At 58.2% G+C, this 12023-nt stretch overlaps 5 protein-coding genes across 5 annotated transcripts; 4 read left to right on the forward strand and 1 right to left on the reverse strand.

Annotated features, from left to right (window-relative positions):
• Positions 1-989: 989 nt before the first annotated feature.
• Positions 990-2504, forward strand: GLRG_05925 (3-deoxy-7-phosphoheptulonate synthase; the record flags this gene model as incomplete). Its single annotated transcript, XM_008096610.1, has 2 exons — positions 990-1453; positions 1541-2504. The coding sequence occupies 2 exons, from the start codon at positions 990-992 to the stop codon at positions 2502-2504; spliced, it is 1428 nt and encodes a 475-aa protein (XP_008094801.1).
• A 799-nt stretch (positions 2505-3303) lies between these two features.
• Positions 3304-5119, forward strand: GLRG_05926 (amidase; the record flags this gene model as incomplete). Its single annotated transcript, XM_008096611.1, has 3 exons — positions 3304-3344; positions 3412-4795; positions 4859-5119. The coding sequence occupies 3 exons, from the start codon at positions 3304-3306 to the stop codon at positions 5117-5119; spliced, it is 1686 nt and encodes a 561-aa protein (XP_008094802.1).
• Positions 5120-5581: 462 nt separating this feature from the next.
• GLRG_05927 (methyltransferase domain-containing protein) lies at positions 5582-6872 on the forward strand (the record flags this gene model as incomplete). Its single annotated transcript, XM_008096612.1, has 4 exons — positions 5582-5617; positions 5683-5785; positions 6070-6210; positions 6301-6872. 4 exons carry the CDS (start codon positions 5582-5584, stop codon positions 6870-6872), a joined length of 852 nt encoding a protein of 283 aa, XP_008094803.1.
• Positions 6873-7204: 332 nt separating this feature from the next.
• GLRG_05928 (eukaryotic aspartyl protease) lies at positions 7205-8722 on the reverse strand (the record flags this gene model as incomplete). The annotated part of the gene is made up of 3 exons (XM_008096613.1): positions 7205-7719; positions 7797-8282; positions 8335-8722. The coding sequence occupies 3 exons, from the start codon at positions 8720-8722 to the stop codon at positions 7205-7207; spliced, it is 1389 nt and encodes a 462-aa protein (XP_008094804.1).
• Positions 8723-10543: 1821 nt separating this feature from the next.
• On the forward strand, positions 10544-11931 carry GLRG_05929 (WLM domain-containing protein; the record flags this gene model as incomplete). The annotated part of the gene is made up of 2 exons (XM_008096614.1): positions 10544-10721; positions 10772-11931. 2 exons carry the CDS (start codon positions 10544-10546, stop codon positions 11929-11931), a joined length of 1338 nt encoding a protein of 445 aa, XP_008094805.1.
• Between the last annotated feature and the right edge of the window lie 92 nt (positions 11932-12023).

The raw sequence follows: 12023 nt of genomic DNA on the forward strand, positions 1-12023 counted from the left end.
CACACGCACACGATCAAAAAAGCACTTCGAGCTGGTCCAGCATCACCCTTGTTTTTCCAAAATGTCTCCCCCCCGCCCGACGGTTGTGTGAATGGAGCGGTCAAGGTTGATTTCTAATTACACAGGGCAACGTGCAGCAAAGAGAGGAGCGGAGTCTCCCGCCCACCAGCACCCTTACTCTAACCCACGTTCTCAAGTATAACACATTTTCGCCACGCTCTAGATAGACTGAGAGATTACATTGATCTAGATACGTAGGGGGGGGGGGGGGGGGGGGAGCAGGCCAATGCGGATCCGGAATGGTGGTTCGGTCGTGTAGGAGGGAGCTGTGCTGGAGAGACAGTCGAGCTCGATCGCAACAACTGGGGGGGGAGGCAGTGATGGGAATTTGTGGTGGGGCACAGGTCAAGGTGGGGGCGGGGAGGGGCAGGAAGCTGTGCTCTCTCTCTCTCTCTCTCTCTCTCTCTCCCTCTCTCTCTCCCTCCCTCACCTACACACACCTTGGCAACACTGAGACTGACCGACGGTGAGAATGTCGGTATGTATCGGCACAAGATAGTTGTATATTTGCACATAAACTACCGGTAGTTGAACAACTCCAAGGGTCTAACGGATGGACTGGTTCCTGAATTGCTTTTCATGGTTCTATATTTCTTCGGCTGTCATTGGTCAATGCTGCTTGTGATGGCACTGTCCCATTCTTAGCATCGGAGTGTCCTAATTCGTTCACATTGTTCCCTGCACAACAACTTCGGAGTTGACTCACTACCTATTATTACAGCTGTCCCTCTATTCTCTATTCTCTATTCTCTATATCCTCTATTCTATACATGGTTCATCGGCCTTCACTTGCATTTTGTCTCACTCCCCCTCCCCGCCCCCCCCCCTTTACAGAAAAAGGTTTTTTTACTGTTCCGGGCCTTGACAGACAAGGCCAACACACTGTCTGTCTCATCGCTTCTTGATTCGACTCACTACAACATCACGTCATGTCGTCCCCCGCCTGGTCACCCGACTCCTGGCGTTCAAAACCCATCAAGCAGGCGCCGGACTACCCCGACAAGGCTGCGCTCAACAAGTCGGTCAAGGAACTCACACGCCTCCCGCCCATCGTCCACCCCAAGGAGATTGTCGCGCTGAAGCAGCACCTCCGCGATGTCGCCCGAGGCGAGGCTTTCCTGTTGCAGGGCGGTGACTGCGCCGAGCTGTTCGACTACTGTGAACCCAACGCCATCGAGTCCAAAATCAAGCTGCTCCTGCAGATGAGTCTGGTTCTCGTCTGGGGCGCTGACAAGCGCGTAGTGCGCATTGGACGCATGGCCGGTCAGTATGCGAAGCCGAGATCGAGCCCGACCGAGCTCGTCGACGGCGTCGAGCTTCCCTCGTTCCGCGGAGACATTCTCAACGGCTTCCACGTCGACGAGCGCGACATCGACCCCCAAAGACTCGTCAAGTAAGTGGCCACATCCTGGAAGAAAAAGGGAAAAAAGAAGAAGAAAAAAAGACGCACAGTGAACGAACAGTATGCTAACCACCACAGGGCTTACCAATATTCATCGGCAACTCTCAACTACGTCAGAGCATGCCTCTCGTCGGGCATCGCAGATCTCCACAGGCCGCTCGACTGGGGGCTGGGCCATGTTCGGGACCCCGAGCTGAAGAGGAAGTACTCCGAGGCCGTCCTCTCCCTCACCGACATGCTCCGCTTCCTTCACACTATCGGCGCCGACAGGAGCGACAAGCTGGACACTGTCGATCTCTTCACGAGCCATGAGGGCCTGCTTCTCGAGTATGAGCAACCGCTGACCCGCCTGCTGGAGACGCCGCCACCGCCACGACCCACGACCAACGGCGCCGGCAACGGCGACCACGGCAACAAGCCGGCCGAGACGAAAAAGGACTACTACGACACGTCGGCCCATTTCCTATGGATCGGCGACCGCACTAGGCAGATCGACGGCGCTCATGTCGAGTTCTTCCGCGGCATCGCCAACCCCATCGGCGTCAAGGTCGGCCCCACCACGCCGGCGGACGACCTGCTTGCCCTGCTGCGCACGCTCAACCCGGACTGCGAGCCCGGCAAGATCACGCTCATCACACGCTACGGCGCCGCAAAGGTGCGCTCGCTGCTACCGGCCCACATCCGCGCCGTCGAGGACAGCGAGTACCACCGCTGCGTCGTCTGGCAGTGCGACCCCATGCACGGCAACACGCTGTCCACGGGCAGCGGCATCAAGACCCGCCGCTTCCGCGACATCTTTGAGGAGCTCCAGGAGACGCTGCGTATCCACAAGGAGCAGGGCAGCTACCTCGGCGGCGTGCACCTGGAACTCACCGGCGACGCCGTCACCGAGTGTCTGGGCGGCAGCGAGGGCTTGGACGAGGACGACCTGTCGACCAACTACACGAGCTTCTGCGACCCGAGACTGAATGAGAAGCAGGCGCTCGAGCTTGCCTTCTTGATTGCAGACCACTACAGGAACGAGAGGCGGCCGGTTTTGTGAGCGCCGTAGCTCGGTGAAGGTCAGACACGAGCAGGGTACGGACGGGAACATTGGGCAATGATGAGGATAGGTACTAAAAAGCAGTTTATTTGTAAATGAATTCATCTGATTTTACCTCGACACTTGTGCCACACCACACACACGCACACGCACACACTAATGCCGGGCACGCTTGTTTCCACGACATCGTCATAGCGCAACATGGCAGTGACAAGCCGCGGATGCCAGGCCTCTTTGCAGATTCTGGCGGGAAACGTTCGGCTGGCTGTCTCACCGTTGGTGTCCTAATACCAGACTATTGTTGATGAAACATGCGACCGAGCCTGGCAGCAGCAGTAGCTGTCAGTAGTATCTCGATCGCATCTCGGCTCGCATTCAACTCACACCGACCGACCTTGAACTTTGGGAACGAGATCGGGTGGGGGGTGGGGGCCCCTGCCGTGTGTTAAGTTAACGGCAGCAGGGAAGTTTCAGGCGGATATCAGCGGGCCAGAGATAAGTTACATGATACTGCAGTACGCCCTTACGCCCTTACGCCCTTTTACCCCAGCGACAGATAAGGTGAGAGAGCGGGGCTTCCCCGCGACTCCAACAGCAAGCGGCCCCCTCTCTCGTGACCGTCCAGTTACATCCCTCTCTCTCTCCCCCTTGCTTGACTTTCAATTATGCATCCTGCATCTTTTTCACACTCTCACTCTTACGATTCACCTCAATTGATACCTGTACTGACGAATTCGAGATAGCTTCAAGTCCAACAATTACCCCACCTTCTGCTGTCACATACACGCTGCATGCCAAGATGGTCTACCCGTTCGACTATCTCCAACACCGACGTGACTGGTCTGATTACCCCAATGCCCCAAACGTTACCCGGAATGCGTCCAGGTTCACTAACACCAACGCTCAGCCAATTCAAGCAGTCTGAACGCGCGGATAGGATCCGCCGCCTCACATCATACCATGGCCCCTTCTCGGCCCAGGACCGTCAGATCCTGGACCGGCCTATCGAGGAGCTTGTGCAGGATGTTCACAAGACGGTCCTGAAGCCCATCGACATCCTCAAGACGTACGGTAAGGTTGCCATCAAGGCTCACGAGCGCACAAACTGCCTGACCGAGGTCATGATCGCCGACGCCGAGAAGTGGGTCGACGACGGCTCCATTAACATGAAGGGCCCGCTGGCCGGCATTCCCGTGAGCCTCAAGGACACCATCGTCGTCGGCGGCTACGACACCACCGTCGGCTTCAGCAGCTTCGTTGGCAACAAGACCCCCGACGACGGCCCCGTCGTGCGCCTTCTCAAGGACGCCGGCGCCGTGCCCTACGTCAAGACGAACATGCCCATCACTCTCCTCAGCTTCGAGTCCACCAACGACGTCTGGGGCCGCTGCAAGAACCCACACAACACGCGCTACTCCCCCGGCGGCTCCACCGGCGGCGAGAGTGCCCTCCTCGCCATGGGCGGCCGCATCGGCATCGGCAGCGACGTCGCCGGCAGCGTGCGGGCCCCCGCCCACTTCTCGGGGTGCTACAGCCTGCGGTGCTCGACGGGGCGGTGGCCGAAGCTGGGCTTCTGCACGAGTATGCCCGGCCAGGAGGGCGTGCCGTCCGTCTACAGCCCCATGACGCGGACGCTCGACGACCTGCGCTACTTCACGCGCGCCGTCATCGGCATGCAGCCGTGGAAATACGACTACAGCGTGCACCCGATGCCGTGGAGGGCCGACGCCGAGAAGACCTGGCTCGAGAAGCCGCAGTTTCGCGTTGGCGTGATGCGCACCGATGGCGTCGTCGACCCGAGCCCGGCCTGCCGGCGCGCGTTGGAGATGGTCGAGGCCGCGCTCCGTAGGGAGGGGCACGAGATCGTCGAGATCGACCCGCCGTCGCCGTACGAGGGGTTGCAGATCGCGTCGCTGGCGCTTAACGCCGACGGTTGCCAAACGTTCAGCACCTTCTTCCGCACAGGAGAGTGGAACGACCCGGGCGCCGCGCAGATGAAGTTCCTCATGAATCTGGCGAGCCCGCTGCGGTACCTGTACTACTTGTGGGTCAAGTACGTCCGCAGGGACGAGGTCTGGGCCGGCCTCGTGCGGGATTGGCGCCCGCAGAGCGCCTTTGAGAACTGGAAGCTGGTGGCGAGGAGGGAAGCGTACCGGGCGCGGTGGTTCAGCTGGTGGGACTCGGCGGGCGTGGACGTTCTGATCACGCCGCCGAACGCGACGCCTGCCGTGCCGCACGATGGCATGAAGGATGCAGTGAGTAGCTGCGGCTATACCTTCCTGTTCAACCTGGTAAGCTCGCGCTGCTGCTGATTCCTTGTATCGTTAAAGTTCTTGGGCTAATCACGTCGCCAGCTCGACTACACCGCTGGTGTTCTCCCGGTGACACACGTGGACGAGAACCTGGACCAGCTGCCCGGCAACTTCAACATCACCAAGCTGAACGGTGTCGCACGGGGTGCGTACAAGCTGTACGATGCGGAGGACATGCACGGCCTGCCCGTCGGCGTCCAGGTCGTCGGCAGGAGGCTGGAGGAGGAGAAGGTGCTGTCCGTCATGAAGAGGATCGAGGACGCTCTGGGCGAGGACAAGTACGAGCTGCTGGAGATCGATTAAGGTTCAGGTCTCGGGACTTGGAAAGAGATGCACGTAGTTTGGGCAGTGCAGTAGCTTTGATAGGCTCAATCGTGGCCCTTTGGCTCGGCATGGCATGGCATGACATGGTACGCCGATTTCGCTACAAATTTGCAATGGCAAAGAAAACATTCGAGATCAAGTGCTTAGAATCGACACCGACTTGGCGAGCATAAACGCGATTGTATCCCTTTTAAGTCAGGTCTTTGGTGGTGCCGTGGACCGGCTGCTTGGCAGCAATGCGGGGGACGGCCGCTGCGGCCGTTTGATCTATGTCCGAGATCGGACCGCCGTCCACCTGAACCGAGGATTGCGTGTAAGTCGCCCGCGGGGAGTTCTCGACGAGAACATAAGAAGCAGCGCCCGCTTTCATAGTGCATGAATTTCATTCTGGTCATCCTCGTAGAGAACGCCATTCAAAAGCCTCCCACAGCCTAAAAAACCATGGCGGAACAGAAAGAAGACAAGTGGTCGTCCGAGGTGCGGGCTCTTTTATCTCATGCGCTCTCGCAATCGTGCTTGCAATCGTGATTGACGCAGCCCAGGCTTACCAGCACTCCGCCTCGTTCGTGCCCAAGCTGGCCACCAAGGTGGTGCAGTGGCTCGACGTCCAGAAGGACGATGTCATCCTCGACATCGGCTGCGGCGGTGAGTCGGAGCCCCCCCCCCTGGCACCAGGAAACTGTTTAGAGGACAAGCAGTTTTACTGTAGTCCCCAACGATACAACTCGCCCAACCATAACTCTAGTCTGCGGGTTAGAGTCTTGACGTCGACTTCGTGCCAATGTGGCTAAATTGTAAGGGTTGGAACTCGTCGCAAGGACCCCCCCCCCCCCCCCCCCCCCCCCGGGCTTTTGCTCCACACTACGTTCCTCTTCCCGAAGCAGCCCTAGCAGACAGATATGGCGAGATAGACGTTGACACGTGAGCAGACGGCATCCTCGACGTCGAGTTCGGCAAGATCCTGGCCCAGGGGACAGGCTCCCTGCACGGCATCGACGCCTCGCCCGCCATGATCTCGGCCGCGAAGAAGGCGGTCGAGGGGTCGGGGCTGTCCAACTGCGAGTTCGAGGGTAAGCTCACCCCCCTCGTCCATCCGTTCATCCCCAATCCGCGCTCTCTCCCGACTGACTGACACGCAACTCTCGCACGCGCGCGCGCAGTCCTCGACGCGACCAAGATGGCAACGTCCCCGACGCCGACCCTGCACGCGCCCACCTTCACAAAGGCCTTCTCCAACGCGGCGCTGCACTGGATCCTCCGCGCGCCGGGGTCGCACGTGCCCGTCTTCTCGTCGGTCCGAGACGCGCTGCGCCCTGGCGGCGCGCTCGTCCTCGAGATGGGCGGGCTCGGCAACGTCCCCGAGATGCGGGCGGCCCTCGTGATGGCGGTCGCGCGGCGCGTCGACGGCGGCGTGGCGGCCGCGGCCGCGGCGGACCCCTGGTTCTTCCCCGACGAGGCCTGGATCACCCGGGCGCTCGAGGAGGACGTCGGCGGGTGGCGCGTCGAGCGCGTCGAGCGCGAGTGGAGGCCGACGCCGGCGGACCGGGGCGGCGTCGAGGGCTGGGTGCGGCTGATGGGCAAGGACCTGCTGGACGCCGTGCCGGAGGAGGGGGGCCAGAGGGAGGAGGCGGTGCGGGAGGTCGTCGAGGTCCTGGAGCACGTCTGCAGGACCCCCGAGGGCGGTCGGGTGATTGGCTACGTGAGGCTCAGGTGCTTGGCGAGGAAGCTTTGATCACGGCCGGGAAGTGGAGGGCTAAGGAGAGGGGAGGGGGGTACGATCCATGAACTGCTTGGTTTCGGCCGAATGAAGTACTTCAACGGCGTGGGACTGGCTGCCTGTCTGAGGCTAGGGATCGTGTAGAAAGTCTAGCAAGGAACCGTCGTGCGTGTTCGTATGTCAAATGACCGTGGTCACATTCGGAACTCATTGACAATGATTCTATTCAGAGGTCGAAATAAAAAAGGCCACAACGCAAAGCATTAATACATATCTATGGGAACCAGGGGCCTTCCGAAAATGCGGCCCAGCGCTATCTATCATTGGACATCAACGACCGGCGTCCGTTATAAGGGCTTGGTCGCAAACCCCAACTGGTTCTTTCCGCCGTGGAAGACGACGAACTGCGACTTGAGAAACACGTCCCCGTAAATCGCAAAGGGCAGCGTCCCTACGCTCTGGAGTCCTCCAAAGCACATGGACGACGTCTCGACGGTCTGCCCGTCCACCGGCGCAAACTTGATAAACTCGCCGGGCACGACGGCCTTGTACGTGCCGAGGTCGAGGGTGAACGAGGGGATATCTTGCTGGCAGCCGAACACGAAGCCGCCGTTGGTCGCGTCGAACTTTGCGCCGGCAATGTTCGAGTAGTACGCCTTGACGATGGCGTCGGGCAGAAGCATCAGCGTCGTGCCCGTGTCGGCAATGGCCTGGTGCGGCATCGCGGTTGTCGCGCTGCCGTTGCCGACGCCGAAGCCCTGCGCGGTGAACTGCCAGAAGCCGGCGGTCGAGTTGGCGGGGATGAAGTTGATATCCCCGGTGAATTCTGAGGTATCCAGAAAGCCGAAGTTGTAGTTGCCAGCTAAAAAGAAAAGAAAAAAGAAAAGGGATGTGAGTATTCTGGTCTAGTAAAAAGGAAACAGGGGGGGGGGGACTTACCTGCGCCCTTTTTGAGGTTTGCCGTGAAAAGCGGCATCGCGAGGTTGCTCATGGCGTTCTCGAAAAACGTCTTTTGCTTGGTCGGTTGCACCGTGTTGATGGTCCCAAAGGCGAGGCCAACCAGTCCAGACTGGTTCGCGTTTCTGGTGAAGGAGGCCGATACCTGGGTCGCCGATTCGACGGCCTGGCTCTCAACTGTCACGCCACCGATGGTGACGGTGTCCATGTAGACGTTGCCTTTCGACGAACTGCCGTCACCGTAAGAGATGGACCACGCCGCGCCCTCCAAGACTTTGGCGCTTGAGCTGGCTTGAACGTTGTATATAGCCTGTCCCGCCACCTCAGTCACCGGTGTCTCACTGCTGAAGACCCAGAGATCCGAGGACCCGGTGTCGAAGTTCAGGTTCAGCGTTTGAGGAGGAGTGCCGATCTGGACGGGGCAGAGGTACTGGCTGTCGAACTCGGCAGGGATCGCCGCGACCTCTCCTTGATGACTGTGAGCTCGAATATGGTGCGGTCTGGGCGTACACAAACTTACCATCTGGATGAGCTGCCGTTCCGTTGCCGTTTTTGCTGCCTCCATCCCCCCCTTGCGCCGTGGCCGTGCCGTTGCCTTTCGAGCCCCCACCTTCTCCGTGTCCCATATGTGCACCGTTGCCTCCATTGAGCAACCCAAGTTCCGCGAGAATCTGGTCGATGAGCGAGAGTAGTTCATCCGGGATTTGTTGTCCAAACTTGGAATAGGCCCTGGCCAAAGCAATGGGCCCTCGACGAGAACCGTAGTAGAAGTTAGGGTTAGGCACCTGTTCAATCCGAAAGGCCGCGCCGCCCAAGGTAGCTATTTCTATACTGACAGGTTTCGCATCCGCTAGATGGACCACAAAAGGAATGAATGCTGCGACGGTAGCTGAGTTGAAGAACCGCATGATGACTTTGGAGAAGGGAATGGCCTGGCGAAGGAATGAAGCCAGGAAGAAAGCTCGCAGAGCTGTACAATACCAAGACCGGAGAAAATAACCTAAAGTTGTACAACGAGTTTAGAGAACAGGAGGTCCATAAGAGTGGAGGACCATCGGGAGTTAAGCAAATCAAGCTTCCGCCAAGTTCGCTTCTCTCTGTGGCAGCGCATAGATCGACCAAGGGAGACGTTTCGAATTGCGCGGTTGCTCCATCGCGAGTTGGATCGCCAACCATGCAATGACGAATCACAAGAGAAAGGAGGGCATCCCACTATTATTGGAATGCGACAACTGGACCTTGATTTCAGCTCCGGGAGCAGCATCTTCCGCTTTTTGATTTCCCGCCCCTTTCTTCCGCGGCTACGGGCGAACTGGATTCGAGAGAGGGAGAGATGCGCGTCAAAGTAGGGGACCTGCGACAGTCGATCATTCGTATCCTCTCAGAACGAGACCGTCCTGCTGACACTGTCCTGTACAAAGAGGTGGCCAGCCGGAGCGGCCGTACGCTTGGCTTTCAAAACACTGTGAACCAGACATGCGACCCCTGGCGAGAAGGTCGCGATGCCGAAGTTCCGGGGCCGGGGTGAGAGCGCCTTAGCCAACATTCTGTCCGCGGCAATTGACGGGATCCATGGAGAAGAATCGTGGCCATCGGTTGGTGCCGAAGCAGAAATGGAGGCAGATACCCATCATCTGAACTCTGAATAGAAGCGAGAAGTTGCGATGAAGGCGGTTGGGTCAAATGTTGCCCTGCTAAGCCAGAAGCCAATCAGCACAGCGTACACAAAGTCTAACGGGGAGCCCGACCGCAACTGTCCGACGAAAAAAGTTGGTCAGTGTGCGAGGAGGTTCATGCGAACTGAAACGTCATCAATCCTCAACGGTTCATGTGAATTAGGACACCTCCTTATACCCCTCCGATACCCTTAAATGAAACGGGCAGCCATCCACGAGTGTCTTAGCAGAAGTGTCCATGGACATCGGCTACCCCCGAGGTTGCTTGCTGTACGATATGGCCTCGGCCCCGGGCTCGAACTGAGCGGTGTACCCAAGACGCTATCAATCCTCGGCGTCGAAAGGGATGTCGTCGGAATTGACGCCAGGAACAAGCGAGGCATAGATAGTGCTATCGCTTGGCGGAGTCGATCGCTGCAACTTTAATCTTTCCAACATGCCGCTGCCTTGATTTTGGGCCCGAATCCTACCCATTCTGTCATGTATTGGCCACTTCCTGAGCAAGAGTCTCGGTTGAACAACCAATGGCTTTTGCCGTCGGGGATTCTACTTGATTCAAGGTTCGGAGTGTTGTTGTTCGTAGCTACCTAAGGTAAGCTAGAGTTGACAGGTCGGTTCATTAACCCCGACAGTGCACTGAAGACAGAAAAAGAAAGCCCTTACTGAGGCTGTAGCTTCTGGAATCCATGAGCCTGATTAGTCATCGTCTGCATGCCCCGCCACCCCCGCCGGGCCCTTTGTCGGGCCTGCCTGCCAAGACATACGAAGTCAGTGACATGCTACTGCGTAAGCCTCGCCGCCCGATTCAACGTGCTGTCTCCAAAAAGGCATCCAGTCTTTACGCGTCTTTGTACGTGTCATCCACAGCTTATCATGTGAATAACTTCATGTCCGCTCTTCCTGGCCATCTACCCTCGGGCGCTTTTCTTTCTCTCTTCGATACCCCCCCGTCGTTTGTAACTTCATTCTGCATTCTCTCCTGTTCTGTTCTTCCAGATTTCGGGTCTTGTTCATCGCACCTTTTGCTGCCGACGACTACATTGCAACACTAAGATGCCGGAGCACGACGCTCTCGTTGCGACATACTCCCATTTGGCGGACTTCCCGCGGGCGAGCGATGCGTTTAGATCACTGAAGAAGGTGGCTTCTCTGGTGAAGCCCATCATGCGAGTGCGAGGATGGAAGGTGCAAGAGCTTGCTGAGTTCTACCCAGACCAAGCAAACCTTCTCGGTGAGTGTAAGAATGTCGTCTTCCTTGACTGGAGACTAACTTTGCTCCAGGTCTCAACATCAACAGGGGCCAAAGGATTCTGGTCCGTCTGCGATACCCCGGTGACCGATCCCTCTTCCTACCTATAGAACAGGTTGTCGACACCATGCTTCACGAGCTTTCCCATATTGTGTTCGGGCCACATGATGGCAACTTCCATGCACTTTGGAATCAACTAAGAGACGAACACGAGGCACTCATACGCAAGGGTTATACAGGTGAAGGCTTTTTGTCAGAAGGTCACCGGCTGGGAGGTGGCCGGATACCCATGCACGAGGCCCGCCGGCTTGCTCGGACGGCCGCTGAAAAGCGTCGTTCGTTGACAGCCGGTTCGGGACGGAAACTCGGTGGTTCTGGTCCTAGTATAGGCTCGGACATCCGGCGAGTAATAGTCGGTGCCATCGAACGCAGAAATAGCACTCTGCAAGGATGTGGCAACACGAACCACAACGACCGAGAAATACAACAAATTTCCGAGACAGCCACAAGAAACGGCTTCCGCACCCAAGCCGAAGAAGATGCAGCCAACGAAGCTGCCATCGCGCAGGCGCTGTGGGAGCTCGTACAAGAAGAGGAGCGTCAACGCTACGGCGGTTACTACATCCCGCCGAGCGCACAGAACCCCACCGGTAATGGCGGCGGTTCGGTCATGGGAGATGACGGGACCAGAAGCAATAGTGTACCCCCTTGGATCCCGGGACCGGCGACTAGGCCTCGGTCGTCGCCAAAACCTCCACCAGTGCCGAGACCCGAGACTCGGCCGCCGGTTGTTTCTGCACCGGCACCCCGGTCGGCTCCGCAACAGGGTTGGACATGCGGGGTCTGCACACTTCATAATACCGCTACGTTCCTCTGCTGTGACGCGTGTGGCACAGAGCGCGGCCAGGATGCTCAACGTCAGGCGTGGACGCCAAATGCCGAAAAGCGCGAGCGTCAGCGGGCATCAGTAGCCTCGACGACGAGAAAGTCATCAAGGCCAGAGACGATCGACCTTACAAGCAGCCCGCCAAGGTCAAACGGCACCGGCAGGGCAAACGGCGGTATCCGTCAACCCCTGGGCCCAGCTGTAGAAAAACCGGCAACTTGGCAATGTTCATATTGTGGAACGGTGATGGAGCGGCATTGGTGGACATGCTCAACCTGTGGAGTCATGAAAGACAATTCACGCTGAAAGAGCGGGGATATCAGAAGAAGCGAGGGATGGATGAACTCGGAAGGCAGGAGAGAGAGAGGGGGGGTCCACCGCTGGGTCCCTTCAGGGTC

The sequence above is a fragment of the Colletotrichum graminicola genome (genome assembly GCF_000149035.1).
Source record: "Colletotrichum graminicola M1.001 genomic scaffold supercont1.21, whole genome shotgun sequence".
In the NCBI taxonomy this organism is placed as follows: Eukaryota; Fungi; Ascomycota; class Sordariomycetes; order Glomerellales; family Glomerellaceae; genus Colletotrichum; species Colletotrichum graminicola.